The 20,844-nt window shown below is 45.3% G+C and overlaps 3 protein-coding genes across 11 annotated transcripts in view; all 3 read left to right on the forward strand.

The window, feature by feature from the left end:
* Nucleotides 1–2,434, forward strand: part of IQCH (IQ motif containing H) — a 53,396-nt gene extending 50,962 nt beyond the window's left edge. For all 6 annotated transcript variants that reach the window (XM_054516248.1, XM_054516249.1, XM_054516247.1 and 3 more), the window contains one exon: nt 887–2,434. In XM_054516248.1, the coding sequence (XP_054372223.1) occupies nt 887–988 (102 nt within the window). In that variant the 3' untranslated portion in view covers nt 989–2,434. The remainder of the gene's footprint in view (nt 1–886) is intronic.
* Nucleotides 2,435–5,237: 2,803 nt separating this feature from the next.
* Nucleotides 5,238–14,367, forward strand: C13H15orf61 (chromosome 13 C15orf61 homolog). Of its 4 annotated transcripts, none has more exons than XR_004980922.2 (4): nt 5,238–5,577; nt 7,616–7,762; nt 12,662–12,778; nt 13,454–14,367. XR_004980922.2 is itself a non-coding variant. In XM_036389960.2 (3 exons), exons 1-2 carry the CDS (start codon nt 5,238–5,240, stop codon nt 7,741–7,743), a joined length of 468 nt encoding a protein of 155 aa, XP_036245853.1. In that variant the 3' UTR covers nt 7,744–7,762; nt 7,861–8,296. The 4 variants fall into 4 exon arrangements, 2 of the variants coding, with proteins under 2 accessions (XP_036245853.1, XP_036245852.1); XR_004980923.2 differs by having other exon boundaries at nt 12,662–12,747; XM_036389960.2 differs by lacking the exons at nt 12,662–12,778; nt 13,454–14,367 and adding an exon at nt 7,861–8,296.
* Nucleotides 14,368–16,044: 1,677 nt separating this feature from the next.
* Nucleotides 16,045–20,844, forward strand: part of MAP2K5 (mitogen-activated protein kinase kinase 5) — a 120,167-nt gene continuing 115,367 nt past the window's right edge. Inside the window, exon 1 of the mRNA XM_036389455.2 lies at nt 16,045–16,260. Within this exon, the coding sequence (XP_036245348.1) occupies nt 16,126–16,260 (135 nt within the window). The 5' untranslated portion in view covers nt 16,045–16,125. The remainder of the gene's footprint in view (nt 16,261–20,844) is intronic.

A 20,844-nucleotide genomic window follows, 5' to 3' on the forward strand; every position in this document is an offset into this window, starting at 1 on the left:
TGGTAATAACTGCCTGGATTATTAACACTCATTTCTTTTCAGCAGGCAGCCACTAATCCGTTCCTTCCCACCCTCACCCCGCCATCCCTTTCCCAAGTGGGTTTTGTTCCCAATTTTCTGTGCTGTTGGAACGTGCCCATCCCTGGATGCTCCGAGGGGGAGGACAAAGCACAGGGGCTCACCCTGGGGAGGTTCCCCCACCTTCCTGCCAGAGCCAGCAAAGAATCATCAACCCAACCCCTGCCCTGGGACAAGCCCTCCTCACAAAGCTGCTTTTGATTCCACAGAATTGCTCAGCTGCCCACAGGGAGCCTCTTTTTTGCTGAGCTGCAGCACCTTTAACTTTATCAAAACTTTCCAAGATGCCGTGTGTGTTTTGTGAGAGGTGGAGGGGAACGCTCTGTTAGATTTGTATCTTCAGTCATGTCACATAATTTATAGCAGATTCTTTCCACCCTGACTGGATTTTCCAGTAGAGTGTGAAATGACAGATTTTGGGGAAGACATAATTAAATTTCAACATGTTACAGAATAAGCAACAACAACAACAACAAAAAATCCCATTTTTCAATATGAGGGAATGAAAAGCAACCACTGAGGAAAAATAAAAAAGAGAAGTTTTCTCCATTGTGCATGAACATATGTGAAATAAAACACCTGTTAGTTAATTAGGAGTACAAACTGTATTTTTATTTACCTGGGATTTGTACATATTTACTAATAATTCCCCCCAGTGTCTCCAAAGCAATATTAAATTTAATTGGTGCATCCTGTCCTGTGTAACCCTGTTACCTCTTCAAGGCAGGCACTGCCAGCTGTGCACCCTGGCTGCTGGATTCCATTATAATGCCCATTAAATAACTTGTATTCCTGGAATCTGTTACAGATGGCAATTCGAGATATTGAAGCAATTCTAGGAGTTACAGCAGAAAACAAACTGAGATTGGAAGAAGAGCAACCTTGGGAAGCAGATGCTCTGACAGAATAGTTAACAGAAAATGTTCAAGTGCCTCATTCCTTATGCTTCTGGAAACTCTTCCTCATCTGTAAGAACAGGTTTGGTTTTCCTTCTGAGCTGGTGTGTGAAGTAACATTAACTGAGACAGAAAATCTCTGTGGTTCCTGCCTGTGGCACTGGGAACATCCCACCTTTCTTGCTGGAAAGCACAGGATCATCCTAATGCTCCTCGTGTCCCTGTTGTCATTCCTGGAGTTCAGCGTGTGGGTTAAAATCTCGTTAATGGGGTCGTGCTGCCTTTGTCACCGACTCCGAGCAGGAGGAGCAGATCCTCTGAGAAGAGCCCTGGGAGCCCAAATTCCCTTTCCAACAGGCTGAAATACTGAGCACTGAAAGGAAGGGAGTGCAGAGGCTGCCAGGATGGGCAGAGGGACGGAGCAGCTCTGCTGGGAGGAAAGGCTGGCACAGCTGGGCTTGTTCACCTGCACAGGAGAAGCTCTGGGCTGAGCTCAGGGTGAAGATGGAGAGAGAGCACTCAGGAGCACCTGGGGTGCCAGGACAAGGGGCAATGGCTTCAAACTGAAGGAGATTGGGGCTAGCTGAGATCTCAGGAAGGAATCCTTCCCTGGCACAGGTGCCCAGAGCAGCTTGGCTGCCCCTGGATCCCTGGCAGTGCCCAAGGCCAGGCTGGACATTGGGGCTGGGAGCACCTGGGACAGGGGAAGGTGTCCCTGCCATGGCAAGGGGGTTGCATCTGGATGATTTTTAAGGTCCCTTCCAACTTGAACTATTCCATGGATCTTTTGCCTATAAATGCTTTAATTTAAACCCCACTTCATCAGTAATCCCAGAAACCCACATTCCTCTGCAGAGCCATCTCTGTTGTTATGCTGCTTTTTCTGTTATCTAAAGACTTTTGCAGCAGTTCTTTCGTGGTCATTTTGAAATTATCAAAAAGAACAGTAATAGCACTAATTCATCAATAGAATTCTCCTTGCACTGTGATTCCCAGAATTCCATGACTTTTGCAGGTCTGTCCATCTGTATTTTGGACACTGGTGACCCTTTTGGTCACAACTGCTGTGCACTGTTGTTAAAGGACAACATTATATTTGTAAAATCACCTTTATCCATCAAATCTTTAATATCCCAACAGATAACGCATTCCACATTTTACTAAGGAAGAGCAGATCCCACTGCATGGAGCTTTTATCCTAGGAATGGCAAGTATCCTTGGGATTAGTTCCCAAAAAGCTCAGGCAAAACCAGTTTTAACACAAATACTAAACAATACCAAGCAGTTGCACGAGATCAGCACCCAGTTTTTCTGATAGCAAATCTTTGATCCCTCAGCATGAGACATTATTTTCTGTGGAGTTTGTTCCTCTTCTACTTTGATCACAGAATTAATTCATTGCAGATGAAAACGTTTGCATAAATGCTGGTTACTGCTTCAAATAAAAATCCACAGGAGTATTTTTATTTCCCGGTTTTATTGCTGTTTTACATCAACGTGGTGCTGGGTTTGGATAGCCCAGAGCTCACAGAGACTTTGCCAAGGTGGAATTTAGCTGCACTTGAGCTGGTTTGCAAAGGGTTAAGGAAAAGGAAGCCTTGATCCAAGCCAGAACAACATAAGGTCTGAGAGGCTCATTAGTTCACTGGCACTTGATAGACTGCAGTGTCCTAGGAGGAAATGAAACCTGCACTTCCTTCTGCCTTTGTTCTGCCCTGACAAAAGAAAACTGTACCTGTTTTTGCAGGAAACAAGTGACCTGAAAGTTCCCGTGGTGAGAGAGATTTCACAGCGTGTGCAAAGTGTGAAATGTATTTTGAGGGGGGGGAAAAAAAGTTTTTAATTACTACTAACACTTCTGAGCCTTGAGCTGATGGAAGGATTGAAAACTGCTCTGCAGTCTCTCACATTCAGCTCCCATGCTGCTGGTGCCAAAAATGTGGTTTTTTTAGCAATGCTGCAGATTTAAAATGAAATTCTAATATTGTTAAAAAGGCGGGGATATCATTCTGTTCACACTACTGGATTATTTATTCCCACTCATTAAAAGAGTTATAGAGTTGTTGAACTGTAGATTGAATTTCAGAACACGAGCTGGGTGGGAAGAAAAACAGAACAAGTGTGAAGCAAAAGATTAAAGGCGGCCCAAGTGTGGCTTCTCATCAGAAACTGCCCCAAAAAATGCCAGATTTGGGCAAAAGCTGGAGCTGGCTCCTCAGCTGCAGGGAGTGGAGGAATGCTCGTGGAAGCAGGTGAGGGCCAGCAGGTTTGGCAGCAACTGCAGAGGCTGCAGACAATTAAAAGAAAGGATTTGTGCTCCCCAGGAGTCAGAGCTGGAAATTGAGGTGTTTGTTTAACTGGCAGCACTTGGTGGATTTTGTTTCAGCCAGAATTCAGTGTAGCACAGACCAGGTCATTCTCCTGAAAGAGCTACCTGGAGTTGATGAGACTGGAAACTGGGTCTCCTGTTTTAGGTAGTTGGGTTTAAAGCCCTGGGTAAAAGAAATTAAAAAAGCTTTTAGCCCACATTTCCACATTTAGCATGACAACTCTGAGCACAGAGAAAAACAACAGCAAAAAAAAAAAAAGCAGTTTATCAACACAACCACTTCCAGATGTCTTCTGAAATGAAATGTTTACCCTCCCTCTTTCCTGGAAGATCGCCAGCACCTCAAGATCAGGAGAATTCACCACCTTCCCTCTAGGTTAAGGTAACAAATCCCTGGATTTTTAAGGCTATCCTTAAAACTTCATATAAAATCCATTTAACACTGGGATACTGTAGCTCTGAGGCACCCCCTGTTACACTGTAGAGATCCTCTGTATTTCATTTTAGACTGCAGTACTTGTTATATTGATGAAGAACAAAAGATTAAGAACTACAACCATTGACAACCTTCATTAATGTAATTAATGAAACACAACAGCATTGTATGACTTTTAAGGTTCAATACTTTATTTCAACCCTTCAGCACAGTACCACATTCCAACTTTTCCATCCTCAGCCACCACTAAAGAAAGATATCAGAGCTAAACTATATGCTCTATTAATTACAGGGAGGTGAACTTGAAGGGGAAATTTGTTGCTGGTGATGATTAATAATTACTTGTTCTACACACATGTAGTACAGTAAATAATCAGGGCATATTGTTGGGGAGTAATTGATTAGTTAGCATGTTCATACTGGATAGCTCCATGGTCTAAGATTGCTGAATTTGAGATATTGCTTGCAATTATTGAAAGAAAAAATCTGTTTCCATTTCTCAGTTTTCTGGACTTTCCCCCCCCCTCTCAAACAGAATGTTAAATGGTTCAAAACCTCAGCTTTTAATTAGAAAAATGGAATATAGACTGTGATTTAAAAATATTTCTCTGAAGGGGTCCGACGCTTGAAGGCTTCTGGGGAGGTCTGCCAGGTAAAGCCAGCGCAGCTGGACACACTCCTGAGCCTGGGTGGTGCTGCAGGTGCTCCCTCAGCACGTCGGTGTCAACAAAACCTTTCTAAAAACGTGATTGTCCATTTTGTGCTGATGCTCCCTCTCCTCCTCGCTCCGTGCAGGGCTCAGGGTGGTTCATGCCCTCAGCACGGGCAGCTCCAGCGCAGTCTCGGTGTGTCTGTCACGGAACCCCAGGATCGCCGAGGCTGGAAAAGCCCCCCAAGGTCACCGAGTCCCAGCTGTGCCCATCCCCACCTCGTCCCCAGCCCAGAGGCCCGAGTGCCACCCCCAGGAATTCCTGGGACACCCCCAGGGATGGGCACTGCAAACCTCCCTGGGCAGCCCCAATGTCTAATCCGCCTTTCTGGGAAGAAATTCCTCCCAATGTCCACCTGAGCCTCCCCCGGTGCAGCTCAAGGCGATGTCCTCCTCCTGTCCCTGTTCCCCCCCGGCTGTCCCCTCCTGTCAGGAGCTGTGCAGAGCCACAAGGTCCCCCCTGATCCCCCTTTTCTCCAGGCTGAGCCCCTTTCCAGCTCCCTCAGCCTCTCCTGGGGCTCCAGCCCCTTCCCAACTCCGTTCCCCTCCCTGGACAGACTCCAGCCCCTCAGTGTCCTTCCCGAAGAGAGGGGCCCAGACTGTTCAATTCCCGTTCAATTTCCGGGCCGCTGTCCCGCTCTGTTCCCAGGACCATTCCCTCTCCATTCCCAGGTGATTCCCGCTCTGTTCCCCGGGCAATTCCTGCCCCATTCCCGGGGCCATTCCCGCTCGGTTCCCGCCCCCGGGCGGCGCAGGCGCGCTGCGGGCGCAGGCGCGGAGCCCCGCGGGATGCGGGCGCTGCTGCGGCGGCTGCACGGCGCGGCCGTGGCGCTGCTGCTGTGGCGGGGCCGGGCTCCGTCCCCGGCCCGGCCCGCCGCCTCCGAGGTGCTGAGCCAGCACCTGCGGCAGCGCCGCCTGCCCCACTGGACCTCGTTCTGCGTCAAGTACAGCGCGGTGCACAACGACCAGTTCGGCCTCTCGCACTTCAACTGGCCCGTGGACGGCGCCAACTACCTGGTGCTGCGCACCGGCTGCTTCCCCTTCATCAAGTACCACTGCTCCCGTGCCGCTCCGCAGGACCTGGCGCTGCAGGACGCCTTCTTCACCGCCCTCAAGGTGCTCAACGCCGGTGAGTCCGGCCCGGAGCGGCGCCCTGAGGGGCGCGGCCTGAGGGGGACGGGACCGCGGCTCGGACTGGGCAGCTCCGCTCCCTCTCCGTCTCCTTTTGCTTCTCTTTCTCTCTGTCGCTCCTCCTCACCGTCTCCTCTCTTTCCCCTGTCCCTCACCTTCTCCTCTCTTTCCCCTGTCCCTCACTTTCTCCTCTCTTTCCCCTGTCCCTCACCTTCTCCTCTCTTTCCCCTGTCTCTCACTTTCTCCTCTCTTCCTGTCCCTCACTTTCGCCTCTCTTTCCCCTGTCCTTCACTTTCTCCTCTCTTTCCCCTGTCCCTCACCTTCTCCTCTCTTTCCCCTGTCCCTCACTTTCGCCTCTCTTTCCCCTGTCCTTCACTTTCTCCTCTCTTTCCCCTGTCCCTCACTTTCGCCTCTCTTTCCCCTGTCCTTCACTTTCTCCTCTCTTTCCCCTGTCCCTCACTTTCGCCTCTCTTTCCCCTGTCCCTCGCTTTCTCCTCTCTTTTCCTCGTTCCTCTCTTTCTCTCCTGTCCCCTCTTTTTCTCCTTTCCCTTCTCCTCCGTCTCTTCCCCCTCGCCCTTTCTCCTTACTCCTCTCCTCTCTCTCCCTCTCTCCTTTCCCTTCTCTCCTCCTCCCCTTTCTCCGTTCCCTCCTTTCCCTCTCGGCCCAGGAGTTGGGAGCCGTGTGCTCAGGCAGGGCAGAGCCCTAACTCGGCCCTGTCTGTCGGGGCTCAGGCCGGGCTGGTGTTGCTCTGGGCGCTGTGACAGGCACAGATCGCCCTGGTGGGATTCACGCCGCTCTCGCCTTTGGCAGGGAGCGTTTTCCAGCTGGAAATCCGCCTGCCGGGGAGGAACTTTTGTCCTCTGAGCAATTCTGGAGCGAAACTCTTTCAGGCAGTGTCTGGTGCAGGAATGGTCAGCCTGCTTGGATCCTAACGTGCTGTCGGAATAGAAATCCTTGTAATAAAAAGGCTTTATCAGCACCTTATTAGTATAAAAGTAGATATAGTTAAGTTTTGAAGTATATTATTCCAGAATTTTGGCTGCAGATTCAATGCTTATTTGAACACCACCATGGACAGTGCCAGTGCCATAATATTTCATGCATTCTTTATTTTCGTGTTTAATTTTTTAAAATTTCCTTTTCTCCGCAAGCCTTCAGTGAGTTTTTCAAAACATGTCTGCTGCTCTTAATTTTCTGACCTTTCTAGGCTGACGTAGTGAGAAAATATAATCAAAAAGATTGATTTCTTAGTAACTCCTTTAAATCTGACTTGCTTTTTCCCTCCACCCAGTCACACCTTTGTTTTTCTCACAACCACCCTTCATGTTTCATATTTAAATGATTGGAAAACATGATTAAGAAGGCAATTTATTTCCCTCAGAATCCTGCTTATGCACTTAGCTTCAAGCATGTTAAATTTGGTGTTTCTGAACTCAGGGCCTAAATCCAGCTCTGGTTTTTCCTCTGTAACAAACAGAATATTGTCTGTAATAGATGGATAAATTGGCAAGGCTAAAACATGTCTCTTTAAATATATATGTATATATATATATAAACCTTTTTGCCCATTGCAGTTCTGTTGCAGCTGGTGGTTTTGACTGCTGATCTGATTTTCCCCAGAGCAGCTTCATGTTGATCTATGGATTCACTGCCTATTTTTAAAATTTCTGCTCTGACATAGACTCCAATAACTTAAGTGGATATTCTGGGAGTTTGGGTTTAGTATTTGAAGATAAATATATATATTTAATCACTAGAAATCACGTATACATGGCAATGTTTCATTTCTTTTCATGTTGTTCTCCTCCTGTTTTCTTTTTCTGATAATTCCTGCTTATTGCTGCTTCCTGCCTTGTGTCAACAGGAAAGGTGTTGAGCACTGATTGCTGCATTTAAATAAAGACAAAAGATTTCTAAGGCAGCTTTTCCAGGGATACTTTCCCTCTCAGTTCATTTTGGAGCCCCCATTCCTCGCTCTGAATTTGCAGTTTGGATTTCACTCTGTGTGTGTGTAACGTGTTTTTATCTCTCCTCAGGCATCCCAACTTTGCTGTATGGAATTGGCTCCTGGTTCTTTGCCCGTGTCACAGAGACTGTTCACACCAGCCATGGCCCAGTCACTATTTATTTTCTAAATAAAGAAGATGAAGGAGCCATGTACTGAACTGAATAGCTGTCCTCTGGTGGGTTCTGTGCTACAAATATCTGCTGCCTTTGACTAAAAAAACCTAAAAAAATTTGGTTTTTATACTGTGTTCTCATACTCAGTGTGCTGTTTCAGGAAGCTGCCTGGACATTTTGGTCGTGAGAGATTTATTTTTGCAGAGGTGTGAAGCTGAAGAATTAGAATTTCTGAGGGTATGTCTGGAAGTCAGGGACTGGTGCTGCTGGACAAACTTGTGATCATTTCAAGAGCATTTTATCATTTATCAACTTAGAGAACTGAATTGTAGCCTGTGGGCAAGGAAACTGTGAATGCACTGACATTTCCAGAATGTCCCTGACAAGATAAAGCTGCTCAGGTGTAGATCCTGTCTAGATATTTCATATTGAACTAATTGTCACAGGTGTAACTGTGTCTGAATAAATCCTTGGCACTGAGTGGTCACCATCACTTGGAAGAGCCTTTGGGGAGGAAAAACCCCATCTTAAAACAAGTGCAAAGTGGCTGTATTACATCTCTTGAAATGATATTTAAATAAAATGTCCAAAATTCATTTGGTGCTGGTATCATTTGCAATTCTTGAGCTCCAGATGTGTGCTGTTATTTTTCTTTTGATTGCTTTATAGGTAAGTACAAAATCTAAGTGATATAGAAGATTTAGCTCCCTGTGCTAATTCACAAATTGCTGGTATTTTTAATTAATGGGGAGAATGAGAAGAATACTACAAGAATATCTCAATTCTTGGATGCAAAATAACTGATTTCTCCAGTTGTAACCAAGCACAGCTTTAGGCACAAACAATGACAAAATGACTTCCTATCAGTTGGAAACCTGGGCAAAAATAAAAAAAAAAGCTTTTGGGGAACTGTTTGGATAGTGGAAATCTGGAATTAATGGAAACAGGGAGACCTGTGCAGGATCTGCTGCTGGTGCTGGGATTTAGTGCCAGCAATTAATGCTGTCAGCTCCAAATCCCACAGCTGGTGATGGAAGTTGGTCATTCCAGCTCTCATGGGTCAAAAAAGAAATGTGAAATGGGTAGGGGCTGGTTTGAAGGGTAATCCCTTTTCCTCAATAAATGATTGTCAAGCTATGACTACAGTATAATGTCATTTAAATACTTTTTAACTTCATTGCAGATAACAGAAGTGTTTCCCACTTAATGAAGCAACACATGTGGCTTTTCTAAAAGCAGCACTAAACACCTTAATCAGAGAAGTGCTTGCACTGTTAAATTTTGGAGGATATTCTTGCCACAAGTTAAATGCCTCGAAGAAGCAGAGATGGCATTACCAGAGCCCTCGTTAATAAGAAAAATTGCAGTTAGCATTTTCCTCGAGCTGATTGTCACTGCAGCCCATAAGTTTAAAGTCAAACACTGCTCATTCACTGCCACAGAGCTCATCAATACCTGGCTGTAAAGGTTTAGGCTCAACACAAGGTTGATAAAATGGCTTTTAATTACCAGGCCATAAATAGAGCTCTTCACTGGAGCTGCAGCTCCTCTCCCTGCAGCTCGTTTGATTTCTGATAATGGGCACTGCTGACTTTGCTTACCTGTTTTCCAATAAGTGCAGCAGCACCCCCTGGCCCTGCAGTGATGGGCAGGGCTCCTTGGAGAACATCCCTGACAAACTGCCCTATCGATTGCTGCAGTTCCGTGCTGCTTGCAGCATTAAACGGAGCCCTGATCTCTTGTTCGATGATCTCACTGTGTAACAATTAAGCAAATGTAATATTTTCTTGTATTACATGAAAATCAATGGACCTCTTGCTCTTGGGAAGTTGATGGTGCTAAAGGATGAACTGGGAGATGTCTGAGGGCAGAGTGCAAATATGGGATGGCTCATTCCTTTCACGAGGGCTTGGGTGGGAGCTCTTGCACTTCTTCAGAGGGAAAATGAGCTGTTTGTAAGAGAGAACTTGAGTTATTAAATCATGAAACCATTTTCATGATGTGTGTCTGTAAACCCAGCTGCTTGTTTTCAAAGGTGAGACGTTTCATCTGACTTTCACTCTTGTTTTCCAATAAATACCAACTTCTTAGCCTCTATTTCTTACCACTCAGGTTTTGGCCTGAATGCAAGCTACTGAAGGCCAGGAAGATTTGTACCACCCTGTCTCAAAAAATTCTGCAGCACTCAGGAATAATTGATCCACAAAATGACCCTTTTGACTTCTGACAGATTTGATTTGCTCTGCCTCCCATTCAAAACGAAGTTTAGTTCCCCCTGCAAGCCTCACCTTAATTATCTGTTTGCTGATGTTTAAATGAGGGAGGGATGACGTCCCGGAGCTTTGTTTCACCTCTCTTAACTACTCCAGAGAAACGAAACGCCGAGGATCAGGTGGCTCCTCCTTGTAGCACCTCTTTCAATAATAATGATCCTCGTGGGCACCTGAAGCTGCAGGAGCGGCCGTGTCACCCCTGAGCCGGGTCAGCGGGCTCGGGTGTCCCAGTTAAACTCTGCTGCTGTCCCTTAATGGGAAATGCAGCTGCTCTGCTGAAAGATCAATGTCCAATAAAGGCCGCACAATCAAATCTTGTTGCAATGATTGAGGTGCTTAATTGCCTTTCAAAGATAAGGTGGTAATCAACACACGTTCAGCTGATCTTTTTTACCGCTTCAATTACACTCTAATGGCAGAGCCAGGGCAGGATCTTTAACTACTTATACTTATTAAATCTTACCTGGCTTCTGAAAAATTACTTAAGCCCTGCAATCGATAAAGCCCAGCTCTTAATTACTATATTTCACTTTTAGGCCTTTTTGTATGCTTGATAAATGTTTCACCTGAGACTCCATGGCGCTAATGAGTTACCCCAAGAAATGCCCTTATCTGCTGCTGTCTCCAAATTGTGCTTAAACATTGGTGGGTTTGTTTGTTTCCCTGAAGTTTTGGGGCTGTTTGTTTTATTTAAATATTTTTAGATTTAATATCACTCTTTTTATCACCAGTTGATGAACTAGTTGCAGGTGGACCCAGTTCAACACAAAGTTCTTAACTTTTTTTCCCTACTGTAAATTAATGCTGGATTTAAAGATTGGATTGGAACTCCTAAATATTTATGAATAGTAGTCTCATATTGCCTGAAAAATCAGTTTTGGTGCTCTTTTCCTGCTCCCCTCTTTCCCTGGAGCAATATCCAGAGCTTTTCTCCTGCTGACCTTCCATTGACTTGGGCAGAATTTAAATCTGTCCTCACCTTACCTTGTGTGTTGACCTAAATCTCCTCACAAACCATAATTAGAGATCTCCCTGATGTATGTTGTTATTATTGAATGAAATTTAGGTATTTTTTAATAGTTGAATGCCCTTAGGCCTCTGGTTCAGAGCAACTTTTCCTGAAACAAAGGGGATTTTGCTTCATGTATTATTTACTATGGCCATTTAATTTATATTGGCTTTTGCTGTAACCCCTTAATCATGTTCACTACAGAAAAGTGAGTTAATAAGTCTAAGAGTTGTCTTGATTTCTTTCCCTATTTCTGGAAATAGAAGTCATGATTTAAATTTTGGGCTGTATTTTTCAGTTTAAGTACGCCTAAGAACAAGTGGCAGCTTCAGCACTGCAGCCAGGGAATATAGAATGAAAAGGGTCACTAATATATTGCAAGCTTGCTTGAAAGATTTATATGATTTCTAGAAAAGAATAAGATGTTGGTTTTGTATTTAAGTCCTAAAAAGTCGAATACAAACAACTTAGAGGGATTTTGAAAGTAATTGCATCACTTTAAGCACAGTTTATGAGCCCTGTTGTAGTTCATTATAAACCCAATTTATTTCTTGCAGTGATATTAATAATCCTAATAGAATTAAAAGTGGAAAGCATGATTAAAAGCAATCCTTCAGACAAAAACTCTTGATCAAGGGAACTTTCAAGTTTAAAATGTAAATATCAGATTAGAACACTGATTTTTGAGCAAGATTACAAAGTCAAACCTGTTTTTTTTTCCTTAAAAGAAGAAATGCCATTAGATATGATTGTTACATGCTCGGTGATTCATGGGCCTGCTTATGTACTTTGTGAGATATGAATAATTTAGGAAGAAAAATCACAATAATTTTGTTGTTACTCAAGAATTTATAGGTTGACAGAAAAACAATTATGCAGCCCCTGGAGCTGGTCTGAAGGGGTGCAGGAGCATCATTAACCACACACAGCCCAACTGCTGGGGTTACCTTGTCACTGTGCACCACACGATCTGCTTGTTTTCAAAAGTTATTCATAATTTAGAGCAAAAACTAACTATTTACTCATTTAGCATAAATCAAGTTTACTGTTGTTATGTTCTCTTTCAGTCCAAGGTGGGTTTGCTGTTTCAAAAGTTATTCATAATTTAAAGCAAAAACTAAATATTTACTAATTTAGCGTAAATTAAGTTCACTTCAGTGATGTTTCCTCTCAGTCTGAGTTGGGTTTACTGTGAAAAAAGAGCTTTAAGAGATCTGCTTGAGGCCAGTGAGTTTCCCTGTGAACTGAAAATAAGATGATTTCCTGATATTTGGGTCCCAGGCAAGTCCTTTTGTATTCCAGAGAAACTGCAGAGCGCCTGGGAGGGGCAGTGGGAGCTGGGTGGAAGCTTGAACGCCGTTTTTAAGGAATCTGAATTTATCCATGGTGCACTTGCTGAGTCTTTCCAGGAGATGCCTTTCAGGGAGGAATATCTTTAGAAAGCCTGGACACTGCTGACCTATTTTTCACCAGCCTGAGGGAATTTAGTTTGCTGCACTCACAGGCAATTGTAAGGGAAAAAAAAAGTGAATTTCACCATGATATGTTGTTTATCAACATAAAAGTTAGATATTTATATCTTTCCAAAAAGACAGGAAAATGTGTGTTCCTAAAACAACCATCAGGTGCCATTTTCTCTAGGAAACTGAGGATTTGTCCTTTGTTATTTATAATTGCAGCCTGGAAACTGGTGCAGGGAGGAAGCAGGGATGATAAATTGAATTTGGTGAACCAAGGGCTGGCAGAGAGATCCTGATTCCTCCAGGTGTGTTTTATACTCAGTGTCTGAATTACAGGTAAGGTGGCACAGCACTGGTAATAACAGTATCCCAAAATATTTTCATAGTTAAATGGGAATTATCTGGCCTGTTACATAATAAATACACATTATTCCTAGGTAATACATTATCTACATATTACTTCTATTATATATTATATTATTTTTATTATAATATTATATATTTTGTTATATTATTATAACATTTAAAAAGTATATTATTTATATTATAGATATTATTTAATTATACCATATATTTTATTACAATATAATATTATAATATTATTTATATAATATATAATTATGTTTTATATATATATAGATATAGATATATAGAGATATATAGAGATATATAGAGATATATATATAAAATTATTCCTAGGACATAGCTGGAAAAATTCTAGTAATAATGAGATGATTGGAGATGCTGCTGAGTAGGATCCAGAATGAAATCAGCATTTTCTGCCTCTATCCTTCCTGTGCCTCCTTTTATCCAAAGGGATGAGTGCAGGACTGGAGGAATTGGGAATCCTGATCTTGACTTTAATTCACTGCTGGGCATTTTCACCCATCCCACACCTGAGAATGAGCTCCCACCTCCCTCCTGAGGCCAGGAAAAGCTGAATCCACATCCTGGCACTGCAATATTCAGGGGAATATTCAGCTCTTGTTTTCCTCCCTCTTCTTTTCACAGAGTTCTGCTGGAGGGACCCAAAACTCCATTACAGGGTGTTTGTGACAGAGCAAAAATAGAAAATTTCTTGTGCTGGGCAACTTCCTCTGCAGTGGGAATTAACCAAGCAGAAACTTCTTTCCTTACTTTTGGAGTAAATTATCCCGCTAAGCAAATCCCTGGGAGACAGCATTTTCCCATCCCCACGGAGGCTCCTGTGAGATTATAATGATTTTTCTCCTCACTGTGTCAGCATTCTGGAAATAAATATTTATTTCCTGGCGTGGGCAGCTCGGGATGCTCCCGGCGCTCTCCGGCGGCGCTGGAAAGCAGCAGAGAGCAGCAGCACACTGCAAGTGGCAGCTGCTGGCAGCCACCGAGGGAGCCCCTTCCCCTCACAAACAAAAACCTGAATTTAGGGAGCTTGTGGGCCTCGCCATCCTGTAATTAAAGCGTTGGCACCTCGTTCCTTTGCGGATTTTGGGTGGTGTTCCCTTGGGGGAACAATCACCCTTGGGGGTGAACGGTCATTTTGGAGATGTGGTCATAAATGTTGCGTTGTGTGCATTTTGGTGGGGAAAATCAGGGGTTTAATGATTTAAATTATTTTTTAATGAGGATTCTGGAATCCTTGCAGTGGGAACTTGAACTTTTTTAAGGGCAGAGTCTTGGGCTACCCAAATGCAGAACTTCAAGAATATTTTATATTAAAAAAATCAAGGATTGTGTTCTCACAACAGCAATTTCCCCCACCATTAATGCATAATATATAAAATAAATGTTGGTGACAGCTCATAGCAAAACTTCTGCAACATGATAAAACAAATACCAACTATTTGCTTCAAATGGCACATTTCAAATGAAAATTTCTGATTAAACTTGGGTTTTAAAGAAGTCTGTGGCAAAACCAAACCTGTATCAATAAATATATGCTCAATGTGCTGTACTTCTTAAGATATAAAAACCCTTCAAGTTTGATTACACAAATCAGAATGGGGGATTAAGGTTGTGATTAGCCCTGGAAAATCGACGTAATATTTATGCAAATTTGGCAAATTGAGTTGGTTTTCCCCATAGTCTCATAAATGAAGAAGACATTTTAGAAAAATTGCAGGTCTATAGAAATTCCATCATTTTGTGTCCTATTCTTTAACATTTAATAGAAAATGACTCTGATTGAAATGGAGCTGAGTGAGAGGTACACAGGGACTGCAGGTAAAAGGTTCATTTGAGCAGAAAGATGTCTGTGTGGGCACCACCAGTCCCTTAGATCCTTAGGAGCTGGGGCTCTATTAATTTTTAGTATAGGAACTAAATTATAAAGTTATTGAACAGAGAGAGAATTTATCTCTGTTAATGGCCATTGAATTTTTTTTTTCCTAAAGCTCAAACAAAGTAGAATCCGAATATGAAGAAGCTTGAAGATGTTTCAGGAATTAAATATACCTCCCATTCCCCCCCGTAAATTGATAAAATAACTCAAATAGTCCAGTTTGTCAGAGATGATAATGTGAGAGAGTGTGATAAAATGCACGGATCAATAGCCCACAATTGAGATTAATGCTGTTCTCTTAAAAAAAAAAAAAAAGAAGTGGATTGTTTTATGCTGCAGAGCTGTGCGGAGCAGAGAGCTTTCCCTGTGACTTGTGGCAATGAAAAGCTTGTTTGAAAAGCTGAATTTGGGGTTTTGTGATGCAGAGCTGTCAAAACATTTTTTTTTGTGGCTGAGGTGAACAGGGATTTTCTTCCATCAGGAAGATGGAAACTGTGGTTTGGACCGGGCCGGTTTCAGCTGCATCCCTGACAGACGGGGGGAACTCGGAGACAGCAGAATCGTACCTGGACATCAACCCCGGAGAGCTGAACGTGGAGGAGCCGTGCCATGTGTGACACTGCTGGCACAAGGGCCCCCAGCCCTTCCCTGACCTGCTCCTGCAGGCCTTGGGCTGGCCCGGGGCCCGTTCCCAGTGCCATTCCCAGCGCCCATTCCTTAGGCCCATTCCCAGAGCTCGTTCCCAGTGCCCATTCCCGGTACCTATCCCAGTGCCCATTCTCAGTGCTCCCAGCACCCATTCCAGAGCCCATTCCCTGTTCCCATTCCCAGAGCCCGTTCCCAGTGCCCATTCCCAGTTTGCTCCGCAGGGACACCGAGGCAGGGATGGGCAGAGCCGGGTACGGAACGCCGAGCCCAACTCTCAGCCAGCACCGCAATCCCTTTACCCGTGTCCCCGAGTGCCACACTGGGACATCCCCGGGCACTTCAATGACTCCCCCAGCTCCCTGGGCAGGTTATGGCAACGCAGTTGGCACGGCCCGGAGTTTGAGTTTTTGTTCGCATTTCTGTTCGTGTTTGTGACGGGACAGCGGGAATCCCGGCCCGGCCCGGCTGGATGTGCCATTTAACTGCGCTTTTCCTGTCAAAACACAAGGCACAGAGAGAGGAAAGCAATTACCGCGGAGCCGGGCCCGCCTCCTCCCGCCCATGGCGCCGCCTCCCCTTCCTCTTCCTCTTCCTCTTCCCCTTCCTCCTCCTCCTCCTCCCGCTGCCGCCGCCGCACATCCCCTCCTCCCGGGGCTCCGTTTTGGTTCCGGGGCAGCGGCTCCTTCCTGCGGGAGGGCGGTGCAGGCTGTGCCCGGCCCGGCCCGGCCCGGCCCGGCGCGGCGGCCGCAGCATGTGAGCCCGCGGGGCGGGGATGCTCTGGCTGCTCTGCGGCCCCTGCGGCGCCATGGACAGCCAGGCGCTCGTCATCCGCATCAAGATCCCCGACGGAGCCGCCGTGGACTGGACCGTGCACTCCGCGCCCCAGCTGCTCTTCAGGGATGTGCTGGTGAGTGAGTCCGGCCGGCACCGGGACTCCCGAGCCAGCCGAGGGGATGGCACCGGGACCCCCGAGCCGGCCCGGGGGATGGCACCGGGACCCCCGAGCCGGCCCGGGGGATGGCACCGGGACCCCCGAGCCGGCCATCAGGAGATGCCACTATGCCCCGCTCCGTGCGCCCAGGGTGTCCGAATCCCTCCCTGGATGGCAGGAGGTGTTTTTGGGGTGTGTTTTGGCGGAACGTTTAACGGGAGAGTGGTTTTTGTCCGTCCCGGGCCAGCGCCGGCGTTGCGAGGTTTCGGGAGGATGCTGCAGGTGCCAGGCAGGGGCATCGTGCCCCGGTTTGGGCTGGAGGGAACCTCTGGAGTTCCTAAATCCGGGGACACCTCCGGGTCAGGGCATTCCCTCCTCCGTGCTTGGGAAGGAATTCGCTGATCAGGAGAAGTGTGGGCTCTGCGCCGGGGCTGGGGCCACAGCTGCTCGTGTGGCGTGTCCCCTCCCGGGCTGGGGCTCTGCTCTGCCTCCTGGCCCTCAGCCCCTTCCCTGCTGTGGCTTTGTGTCCATCTGCACACAAGGATGCTCTGCTTGCTCAGAAATGGGAGTTTGTCCTGCTCAGAAATGGGAGTGGGTGTTTGTGTATCCCACTCTGAAATGGGAGTGGGTGTTTGTGTATCCCCCTCAGAAATGGGAGTGGGTGTTTATTGTGTATCCCCCTCAGAAATGGGAGTGGGTGTTTATTGTGTATCCCCCTCAGAAATGGGAGTGGGTGTCTCTTGTGTATCCCAGTCAGAAATGGGGTTGGGTTTTTATCCCACTCCCTCCTAGCTGTGTCCTTAGCCCAAGGAGCAGCTCAGGGTGCAGGTGGTGCTTTCTGCAGCCTGCCCTCACCTCTCCTCCCCGGTACATCCCAGGCCTCCTTGTGCCCCCATTTCTCTAAAGAAAACCTTCCCATATCACCCCTCAGGTGCACGTTCAGTTTTTACTTCTGTTACTAACTCTGGAGCGAGATTTTGCAGGTGTCTTTCAGGAGGTTGATCCTGTGGAAAGGACATGTGGGGATGGAGGGCTGGGTTGCTGGAAGATGCTCAGTGTTGGTTGCAGAGCTAACTGGAAGGGATGACAGGAATCCCAACTGTCCTTTTCCCAACATTTACCATTATTCATGATTTTCTGTAGATGGAGGAGTGGGAGCAGCACCTTTGACAAACCAGGGAGGTTTTTGGGAGGGGCAGTTTCCCCTTGGTGCTTGGGCCCCTCTGTGCCCTCAAACAAAAGTGGAGCAAATGAGTCTGGTTTTCTCCAACTCTGCTTCATGTTTTTATTCGGTTTTTTTTGTTTGTTTGTTTGTTTTTTTTTCCCAAAATAAAGTGAAATTACCCCTGATTCTTGAACTCTCCTTTGCCATCCTAGAATTATTGTGAATTCAGGTCGGTTATTTAACAGTAAGTAGAGACACTGTGGCCAGTGGGTGAGATGCTCTGGAGCGGGCTGCTGTTCTTGTCCTGTCACACCTGTGGGCCTGATGAGAATTTCATTTATCCCCTGTCAGGCTGCTGCAGTCAGGTGTTGGTGGTTGTGTTTCAGGAGGTGCCATCACAGCATTCACCTGGACTTAATTGCTGAGATAAATACAGGAATGAAATGAAATAAATTAAACTAAAATAAATTAAGTAAGGCTCCAATCCACTCAGGAGTGGTGGGTTAGATAAATACAGGAATTAAATGAAATAAATTAAATTAAAATAAATGAAATAAAGCTCCAATCCACTCAGGAGTGGTGGGTCAGATAAATACAGGAATTAAATGAAATAAATTAAATAAAAAAATAAAATTGAAATGAATAAGGCTCCAATCCACTGAGGAGTGCTGGGTGTGTGGGGGGCAGGAGTGGGGCTGCCCCTCCTCTGTGCCCTCAGGGCCATTGGCCTGGCAGGCAGCTCCAGGGCCTCTCAGGAGTTCAGTTGCTGCAGGAGCAGTCGGAGAGCCCGGGGAGATCCAGGGGTTCCCTGTTGATCACTGGGGAGCAGCAACAATCCAGGGGTGTCCCCGGGAGTGCCCGCGCGTTTCTCAGGCTCTGAACGATCCCTGTGGGGCTGCCTGGGGCTCCCCAGCTCCATCCCGTCCCTGTGCCCCTGTCCCGAGGGGGTTTTGGGGACTTTCTGTCCTGCTGGAGCAGCAGAACCACATTTGGGACCAGCCCCAAGCCAGGGGCACGTCCCAGAACTTGCACCCATGAGAGCTGATTTGGGCTCCTCTTCCTTCAAGGTGGGTCCCAGGGCCCGCTCTGTGTTCAGAAAGCCCCATAAAATTATCTTGGAGGGTTTATTTTATATTTTCAGGTGGTTTTAAAGCTGACTTTTGTTGATTTTGCTTCCCAGTGGGTGTAGCCTTGCAGCACTTCAGGCTGGTGAAATTATTCTTATTATTTTGTATTTTCAGGTGGTTTTTAAGCTAATTCTTATTAATTTTGCCGCTCATTGAGTGCAGCATTTCAGGCTGGTGTGCAGGTTTATTTCCATCCCCATTTTCAGAGCTGTTCTTCATGGTGTCACTTGAAATAAGTTCTGTGTGTGTCAGCTCTGCAGGCCTGTGAGTTTCCAGTAAATAGCTTTATTTTTAAGGCCCCTCTAAATGAATTACAATAAGCTTATTTTTTTTTTTTTTCCCTCAAGCTGTCTGCATTCCTCCTGTCAGTGGTATTTAAGCACTTGGTGTTAATTCTGGGCAACTTCACATTGTCATAGTGAGATAAAACAAATTTAATTGGAATGTGAGAGCTGTGGCTTCAATATTTACCCTGGCATTTCAGCAGAGTTTCACATTTTCTGCTTTCTCACCCATGCTCCTCCAGAGAACAGATTTGGTTTTGCAGTTCCTCTTGCACCTGCTGTTCCCTGATTTTTATCCTCATTTTTAGGGGCTTTTGAGTTCTGTATCCCTTACATAAAAAAACTCACTTCACCAAGTGGGTTGTATTTTATTATAAAATAAATATTATATTATGTTGCATATATTATGTTGCATATATTATATTATATTAACCTGCCTCCAAGTGGGAGTATTTCATTGCTCATGATCTCTGTTGTGATAGCAGAAAATCCCCTGTGCACGTGTAATCCTTTGAAATTTGGAATAATCCTTTAATCCTGGGTCAGCCCCAGGTCTGGGGGTTGGAAGTGGGGTGGAGCTGCTGCAGCCACTTTGGGAATTTCACCCTGATGGGATTTCCCTGCCTCCATGCCCTGGTTTCTCTCAGATGCACTCATTTAATGGAATTATTGAGAGCTGGGCAAAGCTTTGGGGGCTGTTGGTGCTTATTTAGTGCAAGAGTTTGGGGTGTGTAATTCACTTATTGATTATTACTTGATTCTTAATTACTTTTTGATTATTACTTACTATTAAAGAAGTCTCAATACACAGAAAAAGTTATGCAGATAAGATAAAAATAAGGTAAAAATAAGATTTAAAAAAAACAAAACTATTTCAGAGCTTTGGGACATTTGGAGTTTTCCAAGCAGAATTTTGGGTTCTCAGAGCTGCCTCTGAAGCTTCCACACCCCCTTAAATGCAATTTTTTAACAATTTTAAAACCATTTTCTTAGAAACATCTGTGTGCCCATAGATGAACATTGACAAGGGGCTTAAATCTAACACAGTTAAAGTGCATTTGCTGAGAAATTTCCAATGCTTAAATGAACGGATTTAGAAATGATGAGTACAGTTTTCTGTGTAGGCAAGACTGATTTATTATTAGAAATAGTGGCTTTTGACAGAGGCTGGTAAACGCTGGAGAATGGAAGAATTTTTATCAACATGGAAATATTTTGGTGGGGTTTTTTTTCTTATTTTTTTGCCTCTGCAAATTTACAATTCCACAATTAAGCCACACTGCACATTTCTGGCGTGCAGTTAATAGTTTGAATCGCATTTCTTGATTTATTTTCACATCAAAGACACCGCCAGAAAGTTTTGTATTTATTACTTGCTTCAGTTGGCTCTGTGGAAATCCTGTGCTGCTTTCACATATTATTAATTATGTCTCCGTGCCACAGAATCTTTAATTTCATCCTTTGAGATGAAAAATGGGGAGAGCAGAAGTGGCAGGACACCAGTGCAGCTTTGGCAGGGGGTGCTGAGCACCCTGAGAGGCTCCAGTGGCTGTGCTGCCATAAATCCTGGGCTCCATTAATTCCCAAAAGTTCATTTTTCCTGGCAGGAGGCACCAGGGAGGGGCAGAGCCACGCTGGGCCTTGGTGCCGTGCCCTGGTGTGGCCCCCGAGGGGCTGGGGAAATGATAAAAGCTGGGGAATGATAGAGGAGCTTCTCTGGTACCAGCAGAAAAAACCCGGGTTGGAGCAGGGATGTGGAGCTGGAGGTGTTGGTGTGGTTTGGCTGGAAAAATGGGAAAAGGTGGAAAAAAGATCAAAGCTCTTCTCTGGTCCCAACAAAAAAAAAAAAAAAGAAAAAAAAAGAAAAAAAAATCTGGATTGGAAGTGGAAATTTTGGCTGAAATCTGGTAAAAATTCTTCTCTGGTAGCAGCAAAAAAATCTGGGTTGGAGCAGGGATGTGGAGCTGGAAGTGTTGGTGTGGTT

This window comes from Molothrus ater, chromosome 13 (assembly GCF_012460135.2).
Source record: "Molothrus ater isolate BHLD 08-10-18 breed brown headed cowbird chromosome 13, BPBGC_Mater_1.1, whole genome shotgun sequence".
NCBI classification, from domain to species: domain Eukaryota; kingdom Metazoa; phylum Chordata; class Aves; order Passeriformes; family Icteridae; genus Molothrus; species Molothrus ater.